The sequence below is a fragment of the Labrus mixtus genome, chromosome 5 (assembly GCF_963584025.1).
Source record: "Labrus mixtus chromosome 5, fLabMix1.1, whole genome shotgun sequence".
NCBI classification, from domain to species: Eukaryota; Metazoa; Chordata; class Actinopteri; order Labriformes; family Labridae; genus Labrus; species Labrus mixtus.
The window spans coordinates 30,104,038-30,126,403 of NC_083616.1; the positions used below are offsets into that span (position 1 = coordinate 30,104,038).

At 39.5% G+C, this 22,366-nt stretch overlaps 2 protein-coding genes across 7 annotated transcripts in view; one reads left to right on the forward strand and one right to left on the reverse strand.

Moving 5' to 3' along the window:
• Positions 1 to 6,877: 6,877 nt before the first annotated feature.
• Positions 6,878 to 15,277, forward strand: LOC132974803 (leucine-rich repeat-containing protein 43-like). The gene is made up of 11 exons (XM_061039077.1): positions 6,878 to 7,006; positions 7,130 to 7,336; positions 8,886 to 8,996; positions 9,759 to 9,898; positions 10,661 to 10,899; positions 10,982 to 11,145; positions 12,618 to 12,775; positions 13,142 to 13,310; positions 13,390 to 13,479; positions 14,858 to 15,076; positions 15,257 to 15,277. Exons 1-11 carry the CDS (start codon positions 6,881 to 6,883, stop codon positions 15,275 to 15,277), a joined length of 1,644 nt encoding a protein of 547 aa, XP_060895060.1. The 5' UTR covers positions 6,878 to 6,880.
• A 2,170-nt stretch (positions 15,278 to 17,447) lies between these two features.
• The window catches only part of clip1a (CAP-GLY domain containing linker protein 1a), a 29,743-nt gene continuing 24,824 nt past the window's right edge, over positions 17,448 to 22,366 (reverse strand). For 5 of the 6 annotated variants that reach the window (XM_061038935.1, XM_061038938.1, XM_061038939.1 and 2 more), the window contains 5 exons: positions 21,980 to 22,097; positions 21,536 to 21,686; positions 21,347 to 21,405; positions 19,272 to 19,399; positions 17,448 to 18,543 (listed from right to left, as the gene is read on the reverse strand). In XM_061038935.1, coding sequence (XP_060894918.1) covers positions 18,315 to 18,543; positions 19,272 to 19,399; positions 21,347 to 21,405; positions 21,536 to 21,686; positions 21,980 to 22,097 — 685 coding nt within the window. In that variant the 3' untranslated portion in view covers positions 17,448 to 18,314. The remainder of the gene's footprint in view (positions 18,544 to 19,271; positions 19,400 to 21,346; positions 21,406 to 21,535; positions 21,687 to 21,979; positions 22,098 to 22,366) is intronic. The other variant, XM_061038936.1, reaches the window with a different exon arrangement.

Genomic DNA, 22,366 nt, shown 5'->3' on the forward strand with positions numbered 1-22,366 from the left:
TAACATTTAGATTTAGATATAACATTTAGATTTAGATATAACATTTAGATATAACATTTAGATTTAGATTTAACATTTAGATTTAGATTTAACATTTAGATTTAGATATAACATTTAGATTTAGATATAACATTTAGATTTAACATTTAGATTTAGATATAACATTTAGATTTAGATTTAACATTTAGATTTAGGTATAACATTTAGATTTAGATTTAACATTTAGATTTAGATATAACATTTACATTTAGATTTAACATTTAGATTTAGATATAACATTTAGATTTAGATTTAACATTTAGATTTAGATATAACATTTAAATTTATATTTAACATTTAGATTTAGATATAACATTTAGATTTAGATATAACATTTAGATTTAGATATAACATTTAGATTTAGATTTAACATTTAGATTTAGATATAACATTTACATTTAGATTTAACATTTACATTTAGATATAACATTTAGATTTAGATTTAACATTTAGATTTAGATATAACATTTAAATTTATATTTAACATTTAGATTTAGATATAACATTTAGATTTAGATATAACATTTAGATTTAGATATAACATTTAGATTTAGATTTAACATTTAGATTTAGATATAACATTTACATTTAGATTTAACATTTAGATTTAGATATAACATTTAGATTTAGATTTAACATTTAGATTTAGATATAACATTTAGATTTAGATATAACATTTAGATTTAACATTTAGATTTAGATATAACATTTAGATTTAGATTTAACATTTAGATTTAGGTATAACATTTAGATTTAGATTTAACATTTAGATTTAGATATAACATTTAAATTTATATTTAACATTTAGATTTAGATATAACATTTAGATTTAGATTTAACATTTAGATTTAGATATAACATTTAGATTTAGATATAACATTTAGATTTAGATTTAACATTTAGATTTAGATATAACATTTACATTTAGATTTAACATTTAGATTTAGATATAACATTTAGATTTAACATTTAGATTTAGATTTAACATTTAGATTTAGATTTAACATTTAGATTTAGATATAACATTTAGATTTAGATTTAACATTTAGATTTAGATATAACATTTAGATTTAGATTTAACATTTAGATTTAGATATAACATTTAGATTTAGATTTAACATTTAGATTTAGATATAACATTTACATTTAGATTTAACATTTAGATTTAGATATAACATTTACATTTAGATTTAACATTTAGATTTAGATATAAGATTTAGATTTATTATTAAATATTTCTTCAACACTTAAACTTTGCAATTATTTATGTGTAAAATGAGCTAAATGTGAAGGATTGTTACGGCCAGCTCGTGTAGGCCCTAACATTCAAAATGGAGGTCCACACAGTCAACTTGCTTAAGTTTTAGTTTATTTCAGAACAACCAAAAATGCAAGAGCAGAGGGAAATGAGTCCAATCTGTCCCGACGAACCCCAGAAAGCTCTGGCAGCCTGGTTCGTATGCCCTCCCACCCAGGTGAAGCCCATCTGCAATCAGCAGGTAGGTGGGTGAGTCTCCCAACGACCAGCAGGCATGCCACCTCCAACCACCAGATGACGCCAAACCCTGAAACACAAAACACAAGCAGTACCAGGCCAAACACCATGGCCAGGGCCGTCACAGGATATTAACTAAATATTGAAAATATATAAATATATATATATATATATAACAACATTTTTACAATCGGCACCCCATATTATTTGTCTAGTTTGTTTTTTTAATTATTATTATTGTCATGTTTGATAACTGAGTAACACTGTTGGCATACACCTGAGGTTACACAGTAGGTAGGCAGGTATAGAGCACCATGTATGCGGGGTGATGGGGTTGCATCAGGCCTACATGTTTTTTTAACAAGCAGCAACCTCCGGTGTTGAAAAATGAAGCCATCGCGGAAGTGCAAAAACCTGCAGTTCGTCGAGTGTCCACTAGAGGCTGGCTGCAAAAGCACCAGAACTCACATACACACTCATTCAAAAAAGCTGTTTTTACAGCAGAATTTAACATGTTTACAGCCTGGTTTAAAAAAAACTAGCTAGGTCTTATTAGCTCATGTCTCGATTGGCACACACTGTACGGGTGTGATTTATCTAATGAATCATCCGTTTTGATTTTATGAAGTGTTTTTCTCAACAAGGCGTGTAGCCGACAGCTCTCAGCCTGTTGTTAGGTTGACTTAAAGTTAGGGTGTGACAGCAATTCCAGCACGGAGATCGCCATCGACGGGACTCCCTGCAGTAACAGATGAGTTCCGTCACTCAGGCTTTGATCATTGATATTTACGTCCTATAGTTACAACTCAAAAAGGAAATCATTATTTGTAAAAGATTTATTATGTATTCCAGCATCCAGTCAAAATGAAGCAATACAGGGTATACTTCAATATAAATACAGTTATGACTATAAATACATACAGAAAACCTTAAAGGCTTTATATGTGATTTATTTTTTTGATCCAGCAGATGTCGCCCTTGAGCACCAGCATGAAACCAAAACAACTCGCGCTGCATTGTTGTGTTAGCATGCTAAAAAATATATATGAACATATAAAGCCTTTAAATATCATCAAAACAAACAAATAATTAAATTAAATAAATAAATAAATATACTACAGGGGCAGCTGTGCCTGAGTGGTAGAGTCGGTCGTATCTTATCCGGAAGGTCTGTGGTTTGATCCCCAGCTCCTGCAGCCACATGTCCGATGTGTCCTTGGGCAAGACACTTAACCCCTAATTGCTACCGCTGCTTCGCATATAAATGTGAATAAATAGGATTATTAGCTAATACTGATGGATGCTTTACATAGCAGCCTCTGCCATCAGTGTGTGACTGTGTAGGTGTGACCTGCAGAGTTCTCAGGGACTTTAACAGGAGGAATGTTTGCCTGTGAAACTCTCAACCCATTGTCTGGAAAAGTGCATTATTTTAAAGCCAAGTACTTTCAAACTGTAATCATCTTTGATTTCTAAATTTCTGTGGCTACAGCTCTGTTTTACATCCCTGCTTGACCGTATAGCCGCTGCTTTAACCGCTGCTTTGAATTGGTTATGAAACAGTTGAATGTTATTGAGGATTGGCTGAGGGAGATCCTTGATGATTTTCTCCTCTTGCTTGGTGAGATTCTTGATGATTTCTGGCATGAGATCTTCAAGGTAGTGGTTGATTTCACAGATGGAGTCCAGGATTTCTGTGGCGTTGGTTCCCACTGGAAGTGTTAGTCCCTCGGGAGGCTCTGTCATGTTAGTCGGTGGATCTTTGTCAAACATAAGCTTCACCTAGAGAGGACAATATGATAAAGTCAGAAATGCAGAGCAGAGCAGCATCTTTTTGCAAGCTATAGCCTAACTGTGGTTCTCAACTGGTGGGCCGGGACCCAAAAGTGGGCTGCAGCGGGACTTTCAGTGGGCCGCCAATGTGGGAAAACGAGTTAAAAAGTCTATGCTTTCTATGCTTTTTAAACATGTTTGTTTTGTTCCATCTCTTTGTTCTAGCACATGTTTTGTTCTGTCTGGTAGAGTCAGTCGTATCTCAACAGGAAGGTTGGGGGTTCGATCCCCAGCTCCTGCAGCAACATGTCCTATGTGTCCTTGGGCAAGACACCTAAACCCGAATACTCCCGCTGCTTCGTCGGCGAGTGTGAATGAAACTTTACATAGCACAGTGTGAAGTGAATGTGTAGGTGTGACCTGAGGTGTAAAAGCGCTTTGAGAAGTCAGAAGACTAGAAAATAAATATACAAGCTCAAGTCCATTTCCCATTTTTCTTTAAATAAATCTGATAGGTTGAAATATTTGATTTTGGTGGTTGGTGGTGGGTCCTCCAGGGGCTAGACCAGTTGAGAATCACTGATCTGGAAAATCACTTTCTGTGCACTATATCAGGAATATTCGCTAATAAAATACGGTGTACGTACGTAATCATTTTCTGCCGTCAGTAGATTACACCAAGAGACCGACACGGCCTTCATGTTCATCCGAAGATTCCTCACTTGGTTGAGAACACTTGGAATTGGTTGAGAGGCCATGAACAAGACGTGCAGCATCACGATGCAACATAGCAGGTGTTCTGCCATAGAAAAAAAACATGATGTTATCATCTGCATAGAAGGTGAACGGTACGTTTTCTCAAGTCAGAATGATATCAAAACCACAAAGTCAAAAGTCAAGATTGAAATAACATAGAAGAATGGATTGAAGAAGTCAAAACTAAAGAAAGAACTCTTTAATTTTTAACCACTAGTATATAATAACATTTTAGTTTCAAATAAAACTTACCTTTACCACGAGACATAGTGAATATTTGATCTTATTGCAGATTGCTCCTACACTGGCACTGGCTGGCATTATTTACATACATATATATAGAGAGAGAGAACATGTGACTTTTTCTTAGTATGCCAACATTTGGTTGATGACGCCTTTGTTGCAGTATCATTTTGAGAAATGTAGGGCAGTGGCTTGTTGTGGTGATGCCATGTACCCAGCCACAGAAAGAAAGAAAACTGATGTTTATCAGTCGATTGACAAAAAAAAAGAACGACGATCATTTGACTCAGAAATGGTTTTTATGAGGCTTAAAAGGAGTATGAAGTAAAACATGTTTTTATTATGCTTAAAAGGAGTATGAAGTGAAAGATGTTTTTTATGAGGCTTAAAATGAGTATGAAGTAAAAGATGTTTTTTATGATGCTTAAAAGGAGTATGAAGTATAAGATGTTTTTTATGAGGCTTAAAAGGAGTATGAAGTATAAGATGTTTTTTATGAGGCTTAAAAGGAGTATGAAGTGAAAGATGTTTTTTATGATGCTTAAAAGGAGTATGAAGTGAAAGATGTTTTTTATGATGCTTAAAATGAGTACACATTTTACTTTGTTCTGTGTGAATCACACTGTTGATGCCTTTCCAATATTTCAAAAGAAGGCCTGAATCAATTAGATCAAAGTCAAGGAAGCAAGGCACTGTCACCTTGACTGTTATCTTGTAAAAAATAAATGTGGTTCAGATTAGATTATTATTATTATTATTAATGACACAGTTTTGCTTATTTCCTTTTTTCAATCTGAGGGATTCCTGTTTCCTTCGACCCATGACAACGTCCAAACCGTGATGCAAAGTTGAAAAGACGCTCTATCTGATAAGGAGTTTCCTAATGACAAGCCAAGTGAGACACACTTACTGCAGATAACCCACTACAGGATGTTTAAACAAACCGAGATAACAATAGATTAATGCATCAGTCACTCAAGATGCACACGGCTCCACTCCGCAGTGGAAATGATTAATCCCACTTTTAATCTGCAAAAAAGTCCAACTCATAGTCATTACTTAGCCTTTGTTGGATAGGGGTTGTTGCTGCTGTATAAACTCAATGATGAAATCGCGAAACAGACTGTGGATTATTCTATGGTTTAATCGGCCGAGGTCAGACAGTTACAACAGAACACAAATTGTTAACAATCACAAACTGACAAAGTTTCTATGTTAACAGACTTGCTTATATTTTTGCTAGAAGGTACATCCAACAAATTCTTGGCTACTTTGGTTCATCTCTAAGGCAAGGAAGAAGACTTCATTTCATTCTTAGCAAACCTTCGCTTACAACAGACAGTTGGCTCCAAACCAAATGTAACTCTGCTGCTATGAGATGTTTTACATAGATATGGTTACAGCTTCAATCTAAGAGAAGAGCTACTCTTAGGTGGCAGACAGATTTAAATGGTTCATTCACAAAGTTAGCAAAATGTATGAACTCATGAAAATTCGTACTAACAGCCTTGAAGATTTCAAATGACAAAATCATCAATCTAATTATATGTTAGAAATATTATCCATCAAGCCTTTTGAAACATTGGTGTACCTCTCTCTCCAGCTCTGTTAAAGGCTTTATATGCGATTTTTCACACTTAAATATCATATAAATCAAGTATATCCTCTGAAAATAACTCTGTGAGTCATGACTGTCTACAATGGGTGTAACACCCGAGTCCCACTGTCTGTGATGTTTTCAGAGTTTTCAGAGTCCTATCTTCACTTTGTTTACATCGCCAGGACGGCCGGCTGACTCCTCCCCTCATGTATAAAAGTTGTTTAATTGAGGGACTAGAGAAAAGAAGAATAACATACTGTACTCACTGCTTAACTGTGTTTCTAGATCACGCTCATTTCAGGTAAATTTACATGCAGTGTGAAGATACGAGCATCATAAAGATCGCTAGCATTAGCATGCTAACACAAGTTGTTTTGGTTTCATGCTGGTGCTCAAGGGCGACATCTGCTGGATCAAAAATCACATATAAAGCCTTTAAAGGACATTTATACTGTCAGATAGATTTAATTGTTCACAAACTTTGATGGCCTTAAGAGCATACATTAACTCTTACACCAACAAGAGGTTGGTGGTTTTACCTGAACTGTTCTCATCTTTTATTCACACACATGCCCTTCTAGAGACAGGTGTTGCTAGATTTATTTTCTGAGGAGGCTCAGCTCATTTGGAGCCAGTGAGAAGATCTTCCACATCTTAATACTCAGCAGGAAGCATTACCTCTGAGTTTAAACGTTTTTTGGAGGACCTGTGTGTTAAAGCATCAGAGGCAGCCAGATGTGTGCAGCTGGATAAGCAGCAGAAATGTAACCTGCAGTTGCAGTAAAAAAAAAAAAAAAGCCCAGGTATAAGCTGAGATGTTGGAAGTTGCTCAGTGCACTTCTCCTGGAGAGAGTCCAGGCTGTTACCAGGCAACAGGCAGCCATTTGTAAACAAACACCAGAGGCTTGTTCCCTTCATGACTGACCAAAGACAAACTGACATTACACACTGATGCTATGCTGTGTTTCTCCTCTATGTTGCAGAAGAAAAAACAGGGGCTTCTGTTGACAAGCATGAGCTCAAACACACTTTCTGCAGTGTTGAAGAAGCTCATTCAGCGCCTGTGTCTGGAGGATTTCCCCTGCGGATACGGCAGCTGGGTGAGTTGTTGTCAGCTATGAATTGGTTTGCATAATAAAACATTCCTACAGTGGCGAAAGGCCCTCTCATTGCTGCATGCATGCTTGTTAGATTGCAACTAAGCATACTAACTTTCTTCTTAGAGAACAACCAATTCAAAGGGAGCAGAAACAGAGGAGACGGACGCCCTCCTCGACATGCTGAGCTGCAGTCACTCTCCATGGCGGGTCGATGCTTCATGGAGCCCCCAGGCTTCAGCTCTGAGACGGATGGCTGTGCTCACACCCGAACGCCTGAGTACTGACTTTGTCTACAGATACTTTAGCACACTTCGCGTCGTGGACAAGGAGGTGAGTTAACTCATATTAGACCTCAAATGTTGTCCTTGAGAAGTGCTCACCAGCCCTACAGCGTTGTGTCAAAACTGGTCACCCTATCCTGCTGTTTAGTGCTGTGGCATTCATGAAAAAAAATAAAATAAGATGTAAGATAAGATATAGCTTCCCCTAACCTATGATTTGATGTTTTGTCTCCTAAATGTGAAAGGAGGCGGGGGCTTTTCCTCAGAAAAAATCTGCATCATCACACGTGAATTGATAATAAAAATAGGAGCATAACAGGAAAAAAACATGTGGCACAGCTAAACCAACAGTAACGATAAGCTCTCCTTGTGTCCTTTCCTGACTTCTTTCTCGGCTCCTGCTGGTGAGGAATTGGAAAGAGATATGTGAGGAAAGAGAAACACAGACAGAGGAGACAAATATCCTGCATGTAATGTTAATCACAGACACACATAGTCAAAAAAAAAAGCCAGATGTTTACAGCCTGGGGCGACAGCAGCTCAGTCTGTAGGGACTTGGGTTGAAGAAAGGGAGGTTTGGCGGTTCAAGTCCCGGTGCAGAACAAATCTGGAAATTGGTTCTGGTAGCTGGAGCGATGTCAGTTCACTTCCTGAACACTGTCCCTTTACTGTCCATATGTCCATTTAGGATCCTGTGTGTGTGTACGTGTGTGTATTTCAGCCTATGTGTGTGTAGCATCTTCAACAACAGAGCGTAAAATCACATTTCCCCTCGCAGGATTAATAAAGTTTATCTTCTTCTGGTTCAAAAAAGGAAATAGGCCGTGCTTTAGTGGTGCCTAAAGAAGCGGGTATACTCTTAATTTCCCCCCCAAATGTTTTCTGTCCAGCAGAGGATAAACGGCCTCTGTTATAAACTGTGACATGTAAGACTACTCTTACATAGTCAGTGTGTAACTAGCCAACCAGAGACAGAGTGGAGAGGGTCATCTCTTCACCATCCTAGGAAAGAAAATGAAGTATTCTACTGAATCAGGGATTTAGAAGTGAGTACAGGACTCTATGGAGACTGTAAAATAAGAGGGTATACGCAGTTATACACTACACCACTGGAAATAGTTCTGATTAGCCCATGTCTCCATCCACACATTGTACAGGGGATGACATTTTTGTTTTGGTAACTCGTCCGTTTTTGTGTTTTTTTTTTTACCAACTTTTTATTTATTTTGTCAGCCAACAGGTGTATATCATCCAATAAATTCATTTGTTAGTAATCCATACACCCATTTCATTGTCATAATAACAATGCAAATAAAAAAAAAATAGAAAAGAAGAGGATGACAACACAACCCTGCAAACCTGGAGTTTTCACGCTGCACCTGCAGAACTTCTTTATTTGAACCTACCATCACAGCCCAAACAGCATGGTCACCTTCAACAGAAACACGCCCCGTACATGCAAGCTCCAGGTAGTGACAACACCGATACTATACCCGACCACTCGGCCCCTAACGGCCCCCATAAACACAATGCAACTATTCCCATTTTAACGTTATTATTGTTACTAAACTAGATGTTTCTCCTGTGTTGTTCTTCAGGTGTCAGTTATTGACGACGGCCTGTTGAGGTTCTCAAAGCTGGAGGAACTGGTGCTGAGTGCCAACAGAATCTCCCAGATCCCTGCAGAAAACCTTCCCAGCACTTTGAAGGTGAGTCCTGCACCGGCTCACCCAGCGTGTCCTCGCTCAAAGCGTTGGCATTAAAGCTCCAGTGAGGATTGTTTAAGTGGTGAAGAAACAAAGGAATTAAACCTGATGCTGTCAAAGATATCGACCACACACTGACTTTCCGGCAAAGACTGTTTTTTTTTAAATTGTTGTTGTTGTTGTGTGTGAATGTTTTTTTTAAATTTTATTTTTATTTTTTTATTCTATTTTTTTTCTTTCTTTCATCATTTGCTCAGTATTTTTTAGTATTATTATCATTATTACTATTATTATTATTCTTGTCTCTACATGAATTTGATGACAACTAGATGTTGCTCTGCACTGGGCGGGGGGGGGGATGTGAACGTCAGTACGGTGCTGTTGTAAGACAGGTTAAAGATATATGTTACTGCTGCTGGTACTGTCTTGTCTGCATGGTGTCCATTGTTTGGGGTAAAATGAATTAAAAATAAAATAATTGAATGTTTTTTTACAAATCTACAGGACGGGTTTATTCATCAGAAAACACGATTTAAACATTTCCAAGACAAGATCAGCAAAGAAATAAGAAGACGTACCACTATGTCAACAGACTCAAAATCGAAATGTTCTCACGTCCTTTCTGTGTCATCGCTGGTTTCTGTGAAGTCACTGGGTTGGGGAATGCAACATGACTAAAGGTTTTTCAAAACATCAAAGTGTAGCAGGTGTTGTGATGTGGTGATGAAAAAGTGCTTTGTTGTCGTCCATCTTTTTCTTTCAAAGATTTTGGAGCTTTGTGCCAACGAGGTGTCTGCTCTGGACGGTCTCACCAGGCGCCCGCCTCCTCGCCTGCAGTACCTCGGCCTCGGCTCAAACAGACTGGGCTCCCATGACGACGCTTCTCATCTTACAGGAAGGCACTGGTAAGCTCTTACATGTAAACACCCAGACAGCCTCAAAGTCACATTTCTGCAACATGTCAGGTAAACTTATTCTACAATTAGCAAACGCTTTTAACCAAAGCGACGTACATCAGAGAGTAAGTACAACACAAGTTTTCCTGCCAACAAGCTGCTGCTGCTGTTTTCAAACCACATCAACTAAAATGTGGTTTGAGGGGAAGTGAAGATTTCACACAAAGCGACTCCCACTCTCTCGTTAGTCAGCTGATATCAAAGTGATTTAGCCTGTAAAAGGTTTATAATTAAAGGGGGGCTGCACCTTTATACCTTTTCTTTTTTTTATCATCAAGCAGTAGAGTTATTTAAATTTTAAAAACATCCACCATGGTTCAGGTTGTTCTTCATAAAGTTTACTGCTCATCACATGAAAACACTTTAATACTATTAAGAGTACAAAGACCCTCAGACAACAGTGATCAACCTGGAAATGAATACCAACAATTACAAGAGATATAAAGGAAGTAATCAATGATTTTTTCAAATGTGTGTCTTTAAAGTCTCCCTTCTTTGTGGAAGTATGAAACTAAATGTCAGGATAACACTTTGAAATAAGTCCCATCTGTCTGCACACAATCTGTAAATATCCACATTTTCTTTCTCTCTCTCTCTCTCAGAAATAGCCTAAAAATAAATCTTCAAAAAGGAAGATTAAATTAATCTATTTCTTAATTAAAATTAGATTTCATGCAGAAAAAAAACAGCTTTTTTTCGTACCTTTTTCAGGCCTCAGCTGGTGTGTCTGGACCTGAGCGACTGCGAGTTTCAGGACCAGCGGGCCCTCCTGAGCGCTCTGAGCACGCTGCCCTGCCTCAGGACGTTGGTGCTGCAGGGTAACCCCTTCACTCTGGCGTCCTGCTACCCCGGCCTCACCGTGGACAGTCTGCCACAGCTCTCCTGCCTGGACGCCGTGTGGATCTCCTCGGAGGAGAGACGTGGTCACAGGGGCCTGACTGACGTGAGAGGTGGGACTGCGGACGAGTCTCGAGTGTGTGCTGTTATGTGTCATCACATTTATTTCATCAGGATCCTTTTTCCTTCACGCAGATCTGAAAGTGGAGCGGGCATCAGCCACAGTGAGCGTGGGCAGGATGAGGGGAATCCCAGATCCCATGATGGGTGTGGATGAAAACACTCCTGAGTTCCCCGTCATCACCTACAGATATCACATTTCATACGACTCCTTCAGTCCACAAGCTCCTGTTACACCGGTGACGTATATCATCCCTGCACTTCTCTTTGCAGCTGTGGATGTTTAATACAGGAGCCCTTTTCACACATTCGTTCCTTAAAATCTGTAGAACATTTCAGGACAGTGTGCCCACCTGAAATCCTCCTGAGTAGATCTTTCATGGTGTTTTCCCACTCGCAGAAATACTCCTGAAAACTTCCCAAAAATTTCAGGAATGCAAACAAACAAATATTTTATACCAACTTTACCCGCTGTTTTTCCGACCAGCCTCATAGCAAGATTGTGAGTGCTGTCTGGTTTGATCTGATATGTTATGTGAAGCTAGCAGGCTGCTCTGTGTGATAAATGAGCAGTAACCAGAGTGGGGTCTCTCATATATACTGTAAATATGAATGGACGACCCCCCGTATGGTGGAGAGATAATCTGACCTATTTTCTTTTCTTTAACCAGCCTGTAAACATGTTCATTTCTGCTGTAAAAAAGGCTTTTTTGAATGGCTGTGTATGTGACTTCCTGTGATTCTGCAGCCAGCCTCCACTACTGCACAAACTGCAGGATTTTGCACATCTGCATCAGTTTCATTTTTCAACATCAGAGGTTGCCGCTCGGTCTCTCTTCAGACATTAACAGCAGACCGACAGGAAAAAGTCTGGGTAAAGTCAATATAAGAAATATGGACGTTTGCGTTCACACATGTAGCTCACACGGACAATTTCTGGAAATGTTCTTAGTGCTTTGCATGTATGATAGTGTTGTATTCAAGACCACACTAACCAAGACCAAGACATACCAGAGACCAGAGTGCTCAGAGACCGAAATCAGAATCAGAATCAGAATCAGAATCAGAATCAGAATCAGAATCAGAAATACTTTATTAATCCCAGAGGGAAATTCGATTGTTACAGTCGCTCCAAAATATACAAAATAGCAGTAGAAATATAGTAATAAAAATATTAATCAAATAGAATAGGAAACAAGATCAAGACCATAAATATCATGTCACTCTGTTAGACCGTAACAACGGGAAGGTTGTGGCTGTAACTGGGAATAAAAATGAATTTTGAATGAATTGAAGTTATTCCTTCTTTTAGAAAGAGACGTTTTCCTTCTAATCACAGTAATGACGTGCAAAAACAGCCTGTCACCAAGACTGATTTGGAGTACTACAACACTGATGTGTGAAACAGATTTATTTGCCTTTTTGTTAAGAGCTCTTCTTGGCATGCTACATAGCGTCTAGCTCTCTTGCCACATTCCCTGGCACACTTCACAGTACTGTATTCTTGCATGTTTGTTCTGGTTGAGATTCCTGCTCATGATGAAACACAGTTGTTTTTTTTTTAATCCTTGAATTGTTGACATGCCTCTTGTCCTGTTAAGGTTTCTGAAAACAACATTCAACATGTTAGAATGTTTAAAAAAAAAAAAAAAAAAAAAGTCCACTTGAAAATGTCTTTAAAACGTTTGTTTCTTTGTGTTGCTGTTCGCAGACGTCGGACAGTGAGCCTAAATTTGTGACAGAAAACATCTCCAGTGATGCCGACCTGCCGTCAAACAAAAACTGTGCAAAAGATAAAGAATCGTCCACACAGATGGATGCAGACGACCCGATGGTGCACACTCATGGTACCAGTAACACCCTCACCTTGTGCGACCTGCAGGGAAACAGATTACTGCACTACCAGCACAAACACTGATAGAGCTGAGGCTGCTGTTTACACAAGAAGATAAAGTTACTCTGCATAGCATTCAACTTTGGAAATAATGTCAGCATGCTGATGAATTATTTACCTTAGTCATGTATCCTGCATCCTGTGATTTTCTTATCGGCTTCTAAAGAATTCAGACTACTTGCTTCAGAGAAATATACAGTCAGACCAGCCAGTGGAGAGCGTTTGCACTCACTGACTCATCTGTGGCTTTATCTCAGCTTTGTGTCGCTGACTGTGCAAGGCCTTGATTATGTGTGTGTGTGTGTGTGTGTGTGTGTGTGTGTGTGTGTTCGTACATGCAGCTCCAAACACCTGATTTCCTCTCTCGCAGCGTCGAGGCGCAGCACGTCAAAGCTGCCGTGGGCCGAGTGCGTGGACTTCAGCGACACACAAACACACGCTGTCCGTGATCTGAGCGGGTTTAAGAGATTCCTCAAACAAGGACTTCATCTTAGGATAGAGGAAGAGAAGGTACAGGAGACAAAAGTTTGAGGGATTTGTTTTGACAAATGTGGTGCTTTGACTCATATTTGGGTATTTTACCCTTCAGGTCCTCTCATGGCCCTCACCTTCAGAGGACGTCACTGCAGCCAAACCAAACCCAGCAGTTAAAGAGAAGAAAGGCGGGAAAGGAAAAGAAGTGAGCTTGTCTTTTTACTCACGCTGAATCACAAACTGTAAACACCCTGTATTAGTCAATGAATTGACTTTTTAGGAATTAAAAAAAACATCATGTGTGTTACAGGTTAGTGTCAAATCAGCTTTATCCAGGTGTTTATATGTCTGCTTAAGATAGAGATAATGTAGATAATGCTGGACTGCATCCTAAGGTTGTCGTCAGAATTTGTGTTCGTCTCCTGAGGCGAGACATGACTTCAAAAAAGAACGACACAGACCGCTATACGACGCTTTAATGAGAATATTTGCCTTTAAATCAAAGCCACGTGTAGTTTGACAGATTCTCAATAAACAAAAGAGTGGAGTAGAATAAACGGGCAAACAGAAAACACATGATGCAGACGTTTAATTATGTGCACGGAGATCACAACTTCCACGTATAATGAACGTCATCACTCCTACTCCCACTCGCTTGAGTTGAATTCTTCTGAATGTCCTGCTGCGATTCTTACATCAGAGCACTCAGACTTCTGCGGAAAAGTTCGAGGTGGATGAGAGGAGTTTTGTGCAATTGTGAAAAACTGATTTTGTGCAATTGTGAAAAACTGATAGAGAGGTCAAGAGAGCTGATGAACACAAAGCGGTGAAACTTAAAATCAAGCAGTGTTTCTAATTTATCAGCAGTCCTGGGATCAAAGACTATAAATCCCTGTTCTCTTCTGACTGATGGACGTCAGAATTAGGGCTGAGCGATGTGGACCAAAACTCACATCTTGATATTGATTAGCTGAATGGCGATACTCGATATATATCGATATGTATTTTATTAACAGTGAAAACACATGGAAAAATAAACTACCTGTTTGTAGATTTAAAAAGTAATATAATAAAATAAAAATGTTGCTTTAATATAATAAAAGAGAGAGAGAGAGGAGGAGCAGGGTTAAGAGGGACAGACAGACAGTCATCATCAGTGAGATGAGAAAAAGGTGACCTGGCACCTCTAATGTTATTTTAATGCAACATAAACTATATCGATATTAACGATATCGTCTTACCCGTTATCTTGTTTGAAAATATATCGATATATCTTAAAAAGTCGATATATTTCCCAGCCCTAGTCAGAAGGTATGAGAGAAGTAGACCTAAGAAAGACTTGAAGATAAGAATATGTCAGTGTTTAAATCTGCGTATGGTCAAAGACGACCATCCAACACGTTCATGCAGCAAACAGTGATGAGTGAGGGATTTAAAATAAGGGTTGAACGTCAGAGCTCGGAGATGCAGAGTGTGAACGCTTTGTGAGGAGTCATAGCATTGTATTAATGTTAAAAACAAGGATTGGGAAAACCCTAATGCTTTCAGACATTATAAAACAGTTCCTTATGTCTTTCCCTCAGACCCCGAACAAAGCTGGTTCAAACAAAGACAAGAGTAAAGACAAAAAGAAGAAGTCAGCACAGGAGCTGATTCACAACGCCCCCGTCACAAGAGTCCTGGCGTCCGTCCACGTCCCCCTGCTGAACCTGCTCAAAACAGGTCAAACGATCGACGTCCTCTGTGAGTTTGGCGTTCTGCATGCGGAGTCCGAGTCGGGAGCTGCGCTGACATATAAGAAGGCGAGTTTACACGCAGAACGGGTTTTTACTGGGGTCGCTGGTGGAGCAGTGGTTGGTGCGAGCGCCCCATGTGTGGAGGCTGGAGTCCGACCTGTGGCTCCTTTCCCGCATGTCATTCCCAGCTCTCTCTCTCTCTCCCTGATTTCCAACTCTATCCACTGTCCTATCTCTCAAATAAAGATCCAAAACGCCCTAAAATAAATCTGTGATTAGCAGAGATCATGTGATCTTTATCTGAAAGCTTCGATTTATAGCGTCCATTTATTTATGTGAAATGTGTTTTTATAACTTTAGGACCTGGGAAAGAAAACAAAGGAGGATAAGAATAAGGACGAGAAGGAAGCCAAGCAGAGAGGAGGCAGCAGCACCAGACAGAAGAATTCAGCAGCCTCAAAAGGTTAAATCATGTAGATAATAAAACAAATCGTTTTACTACGGAAGCCCTAAAAGGACATGTATCCGCATTTTAATTATAATGTGGTCATTCCTGATGTTCTCTCAAGATCTCGACTGATTTTTCTCGTTGACTCCCTTTTTTCTCCCTTCAGCAAAGATCAATTTATCGCATTAATCTCCTGGTTTCTTATGATATTTGAATAATTTCTGGCAGTAAATAAAACTAGACAAAGGGCCGGTTACTGTTAAAGGCGAGCCACCACATGTAGTATGGGAATTCACCGACTTGGGGACCAAAATGACGGCATCAATATGAACGTCTTCAGGCATAATGACGGCAAATCTTTGTTACGGCGCTGTTACCAAATCACGCTCTGAAAAGGGCTCGTTTTGTGCTCTTGCAACTCTAAAGGACGCAAGATACAGGAGTCATGTTCCAGGAAAACAACAGGAAATTACTCGTTTTCAAAGTAAAATAGTGTAACTAAAATGTGTCGATGCATGTCCACTTCGGGCTTCCGTACTTTTCCAACAAGTACAGACGTTATTTAAAATGTTGTTGATGTCACTGTTTTTTTTTAAGTAGTTAATTAGAGACCAGCATAAAGAAAATATTTCAAACATTTTGCTTTGATTGATTAGTCAGTCCTAGGATTGTCACGCCTCAAGAGTTTTAAACATCGACTTGATTCTTGTAAAAATGGAATCATATCGATAAATGTTTAGAGTCCACAGCAACAACAAGTAGAAGTTCTAGGCACCCAATATTTGGTCATTTCTTGTTTTTCATGACCACATATCGCAAACAAACTCTCTCAACACACTCTCAAAATTGCAAAAAGTGAAAAGTTGCCAATGTTTTTGTGCAATTTAGACAGTGTGCACGAGTTTGTCTGTAAATCTGATGAACTCATTCCTCCATTAAATTTCTGTCCTATGAAAAAGACACATTTCATTAATTAAGTTTTGGTACTTTTTGATGCTATTCCTATTTCTTGTTGTTCTCTGTAGGAAGAGGAAAGGGAAGGAAGGAGAGTGAGATGGACGACCAACAGGAACCAGTGACCGTGGAGTTGAGAGTGGAGCTGGTCAGATGGCGGTCTGCCTCTGAAGCTCAGCACGCTCTGACCTCACATCAAAACTCTTAAAGAATAACAGTCGCTTTTATCCTGAGGAGTCGTGGCTTTTCTTTCAAGTCAGGCTTTCTTTGGACTGCTGTCAAGGTCAAACTTTACTGTATTAGCTTCAACCGGCTTCAACCAGTGGCGACATGCGTCCATGTATTTTATCTACTCCGTTTTCCAGAAACTAGTTTTCATTTATTTCCTCGAGATTAGGAAGCTGGTTTTGTTATCCTGACAAAATTAGTCAAACTGATATTAACTTTTCACAGGAAAGCCTGCGTTATCTCAAGATTATAAAATAAAGAAGTTCATATCTCCAGGAAAAAAAGTGAATTAGCATCTCATAATCCCAACATAATGAAGTACATAACCGTAAAACTTCAATCAATAGTCCAGGCTTTTTTATTTACATCAGTATATAAAATGACGCAGTCTTTATAATCTAATAAGAGAGGGGACTTTAATTATTAATTAATTATTTGTGCACAGCAAAGATGGGAAATAATTTACACCAGAAACAATGTATTGTCATTTAAAACATTTAAAAAGTAAAATTACAAATCACTAATTTGTTCTTGTTTTGTAAGACAGTGATGGAAGCGGGCAAGAGAAGTGGTTCAGATAGAAGTGATTGTACCCACTTCAGTGTCCACCACATGGCAACCTGCGTGAGCATCGACTCTAGAGGGGGGAGAGACAGCTCTCTGCAATGTTTAGACTTTAGACTGCAGCATTTTAAACACTAGGTGTCAGAGTTACATCCTGCTCCTTTAATGAATGTGAATTTAAAAACCTTTTATAACCTTGATTAAGACGGCACACTGGGCCATTAAATGACAAGTCAACACAGAGAGATTTGATTTAATTTATACATAAATTCCTTTATTTCTTTACAGATATTCAAAACCGTTTTGAAGAAATGCCGTAGTATTCAACCGTTTCTTACACAAATTGTCTTTCATTGCAAAGAAACTTTTAGGAAAGGCCCTTTAACTGGAAACTGAGGGGTTACAGGAAGTGTCAAGTGCTCAAATTCTCCCCCCGATCATCCAGCACTTCCTTCATAGAGAGACCATAAAAAAGTTCCTCTTAAAGCCACATAGCCCTGTGTTTCTCTCCCCTTGAACATTCACAAAAAGACACACATCCTATCAAAGCTTCAAAGAGTACATAATATTTCCAGGCTTAAAAAAATAAACTATGGCTCACCTTTTTTGTTTTCTGTTGTTGCGCGAACTGACATTTGTTTTCCACTCAATCATTTACAGTTTGAAATAAACACCTTGTATGATACTTTATTTTCTTTGCAATCCCCCAAAACAAGCTGTGCAAACAATGTCGGGGTTCTGATAAATTAAAAGATCTGAAACAGACGGCCGCTTCTCCCACGATGTGCACCCACCGACAGTAAGTCATCACTCACACAAACCCAGGATATCAAACATTTCTCCTCTCAAGTATTGTACAATAACGGATACAGAGCGTTCACAGCTGTGTGTTATTTGTATTGGATGACTGAAAAGAGATTGTAATGTGACTCCTGTAAGAGCGCTTAAGGACTGGCGTGGACGATAATGACGCTTGGCAAAAACAAGCACACCAAACACACACGTAAAAACCCCCAAAAAGCACTGCATGATGGAAGACGATGTGCAAATATATTGATTGTGCGAGCGAGGGTGGGGTGGGGAGGGGTGGGGAGGGGGGGGGAAGGGGCTTCAGAAGGTCTGGTCGTCGTTGCACGAGTCGGTCCAGTGGCCGAAGACCTCGCAGATGTCGCAGTAGGGCCGTTCTTCGCCCTTGGTGCCGTGAAAGGTGCTGTGTTCGGGGGAGTCGGGCATCTGCGTCTGTGTGGGACAGTCCTCGGTGTCGTGGAGGTCGAAACAGTCGCAGATGTCGCAGAACAGTCTCGGAGGAAGCTTCTTCTTCACAGGTTCTTTGTCATGGCTGCGGGAGAATTAAAGGGGACATGTTATGAAAAATCCACTTGCACAGTGTTTTTGAACATATATTTGGGTAACCTGAGTGTCTACAGACCCACAACATGTGAAATAAACCATCCAGTTCTTTGTTTGTGGTCTGCAGAAGTCTTACAACACAGAGAAAAATGCTCCGTTTCAAATGTGCTCTCCTTGTGATGTCACAGTGGGATTCTGGTAAAAAGAAATCCCCTCCCCTCCCCTGGTATCTCCACCCTTGGACTCCACCCCCAGCCTAGAACAATACTTTTGTGCAGGTCCGCCATTTTTAATCTCGCTAGCAAAGGAGTGATGTCTACGGGGAAACTCAGAGGGCGGGGTCATTTCATTTAAAGAGACACACACACCAAAACGGAGCGTTCTGAGAGAGCTGGTTTATACAGGGTCACAAACCTCCTCTGGTGCTTGATTCATGTTATATTTTGACCAAAGCACAGCACAGATGTTTCATTTAGACCACAGGGGGACTGTTTGAAAAGGTGGAGGAGGGGGAGGATATGTCCTCTTTAAAGAATCTCTATGTCAATGTAAGCAGGTGATAATACGTGTGCACTGTTGGCTGTGTACGGCCTCTAAAATGAATGCAGCGCAGACACAAGACGCAGTATACACATAAAGGGTACATTAACATGAGCGTCTAGTAACACACAGACGTTAAGAGGACGTCTGAGAAAGTCAGCCACGTGTGGGACTCACCTATCGTAGTTGTCCAGCTCACTTGGATTATTGCCGTTGAGAGCAGCTTCAGCCATTTTCTCCAGTTTTTCCTTCTGCTCTTGGTTCTTTCTCTGGAGATCGACGATGACTGAATTCAGGAACTCAATCTGTAAAGGATAAAAAAAAGGAGCGTCAGTGGTGCTTACGGCTAAACCATCCAACAACACATTTTTATAAAATTTTTCAAAATCCTTAAAAAACAAATGTTTATTCAATGTATTATGTGCAAGGACTCTGCCTCTGTGCTGTGACAAAAAATGATTCTCTTTTGACAAATTCCCAGAATAAGAACACAAAATGACTAAGATGGGAAATTGCCACTGTGAGGTGTCAGCCAAAGAAAAACCGAAGCCTGAGATGGATCACTAATCAAGGCAGTAAAAAAACAAAAAAACACTATAAGGTTTTCACACTTGCAGAAAACTCCTGAAAAACTCCTGATATTTACAGAGGGAGCTGCATGTGTGAACGCAAACAGCCAAATTTTTCACTCGGACTTCACCCGGAGTTTCTCCTGCCAGACCCCTAGTGTTTTTTCTGCCTGAACTCAAAGTGAGCTGATGTGAGAATGCAGCAGGATATTATCAGGAGAATTCACCTCGAGCCAATAAGAGAGGGGAGTGACGTTTATATCCTGTGACTGGAGTCAGTGCATACAGTGTATGCATGCAAGCGCTATGATCTCTGTGCATGTAATTAAACAGCTGCATTACGTTTACATTACTTTTTCTGTTCTCCAGTATGTTATTCTCCGCTATTTGTTGAAACTGTGATTTCATAGAAAGGCAAATATTCTTATTGTAGCGTCGTGTAGCGGACTCTGTTGCTTTGTCCGCTACTTCTGCATCTTTTTTTTTTAACCTCAGGAGACCCCCCGCCCCCCCTCCCGTCTGACAGAGGTAGTCTCCTGCTGTGAGGAGCATATGTGAACAGTCAGGTCAGGAGAAACTCCGGTGCAGTCCTCCCGTAATGATCTAAATTTTTTCAGGAGTGTATATGTGAAAACAACTTCAGTGAGTGAAAGTAGATCTGCTGTCTGCTCAGCATCTTTAATGAATGTAGATAATTTTTGCAGAAAGCTCAGTGAAAGTTTACGGGAAATGTATGTTCTGCTTGGTATATTTATGATATTAGTCCATTTTGACAAATATTTGCTGTTTGACCTGTTTTTTGTTTTTTTTCATTTCTCGTATTTTGATCATGTGATGGCTGATCTTTGTTTGTCAGGAACTTAGTAAACTGTGTTGCCACCTGCGCTGGTCAGAACATTCACAAAGGGGACATTTTTACTCCCAACGAGTTTCTCCTGGTGAAATAAAGATGATATTTAAAAAAAAAAAGGGTTCTTGGATCAGGCTTGATTTTTCTTTGGGAGACAGTTCTGTGTGAATGTGACAAAACAGTGACGGTGACAGACAAAACATGCACAAGTGAAGCTGATGAAAAACATGAACAAACCGCTGCCTGATGGTGTTGTAGCATTGCCAACATCAGAGACAGGGCAGAGGAGAGGAGAAGAAAAAAAAAACGAGATTGAAATTAGGACCCGCCTCCTGCCAGACAACACAGTCAAGTCATCACTGACACCAAGAATACAGTATAACATTTTAGAATAAAGAGCGACTGGAGGAGAGAAGTAAGAAAGCTGATGACACACCCTATTACCCCCCACACACCTTTGGAAGAACACATTCATGATTCACATTTAATAAGGCGAGTGCTCAGTAGGCTTGTAAAAATGTATAACCAGCTTATTTCAATTACACCTCCATGAAAACATTATACTGTAAAACCAACACAAGCTGTCAGTAAAACTCCAGAGTCTGATGCTGCATCAGAGGAAGTGTTTATTAGTAAATGTCATTTCACAAACAGCATTCAGTAAGACTGTTTCCGTACCACTCATGATTCTAAAGGGGGAATGAGAGATTGTCAAATCAGCAGAATCTGTGAGCTGTGGTAGGGAAGAGTCTTAACACTGAGTGTATGAATGAAAACAAACTCTAATCTACTCGAGCTTTGTTTGGTGTTGTTCTAGACGAGAGGAAAGATACACAAACCTGACTCTCTGCAGTCTCTTTATCTTCCCTTAGTTGGTCCAAAACTGCATCACCTGGAAATAAAAACACGAGATGAAATGAAATGCAGGAGTAGAAAAGGTAATCTGGTTTGAATGTTTTGTTACCTCACATACATCTAAGCTGCATTCATATCAGAAATATAAAAGTGAGTCATAGTCTAACCTGAGGACTTGTTAGTGTTTTCAGGGCCTGATTTCAGGTCCTTCTCCAGTCTCTGGACTCGCTCCTGTAGATTAGCCTTGTCCTGCTCCAAGGCCTGCATTGTACCCTGCAGAGTCTTAACGGAGGCACTTTCCCCTCGCAGTACAGCCAGCTGGGAGGAAGAAAACACAGGAAAATATAGAAAACTGTAATGCTGCATTAACCGGCATATGTTGTTAAAGCCTCCTTTCATCCCCCTCTTGTATTTTCTAGTTCCCATATCAAACAAACAGGAGACCTTTGGGTGCAAGAAGTCAAAAAGTTCAAAGTTTAGGTTTTCAAATCACTGTACAAACTGACACTCCTACAAGCCCTCACATCTTCATCTGAGTGGACTCGTTTTCTGCGAGCTCAACAGTTGTGATAATACTATAAACTAAGTACAGTCACACATTTGATTCTCACCTCACTCTTCAGGTTTTCCACCTGCTGGTCCTTCTCTGATACTAAGGCACTGTTTTTATTGATGGACTGTTGGAGGGCGCCCTTCTCCTTGTCAAACTTCTCCTTCAAGGTGCTCTCACTGTCAAATACACACAAAGCAAACTCAGTCACAGAAATGACACGACACTGAGAGTCTGACCCCGATTCACTGAATTATTTCTCTAAAAACTTTTTCTAAAAACTTGATTATTATAATTGGCATTTATTTTCTTAAGTGGAGAAATAAAGCAAGCGTGATGGTGCACAATACAAACAAACAAGCATGCTAAATCAATAGTAAAAGTGCCTTTACACATTTTGTATATGACTTGGGATGTGTTGAGATGTGAGTAATGTTAAAGTCACATT

Excerpts from the sequence above, each read along its gene's own strand:
- LOC132974803 (XM_061039077.1), top strand. The coding sequence starts at position 6,881 with ATGTTGCAGAAGAAAAAACAGGGGCTTCTGTTGACAAGCATGAGCTCA. Across the intron at positions 9,899-10,660 it reads CATCTTACAGGAAGGCACTG|GCCTCAGCTGGTGTGTCTGG; the intron begins GTAAGCTCTTAC and ends TACCTTTTTCAG. Across the intron at positions 12,776-13,141 it reads ACCAGTAACACCCTCACCTT|CTCCAAACACCTGATTTCCT; the intron begins GTGCGACCTGCA and ends TCGTACATGCAG.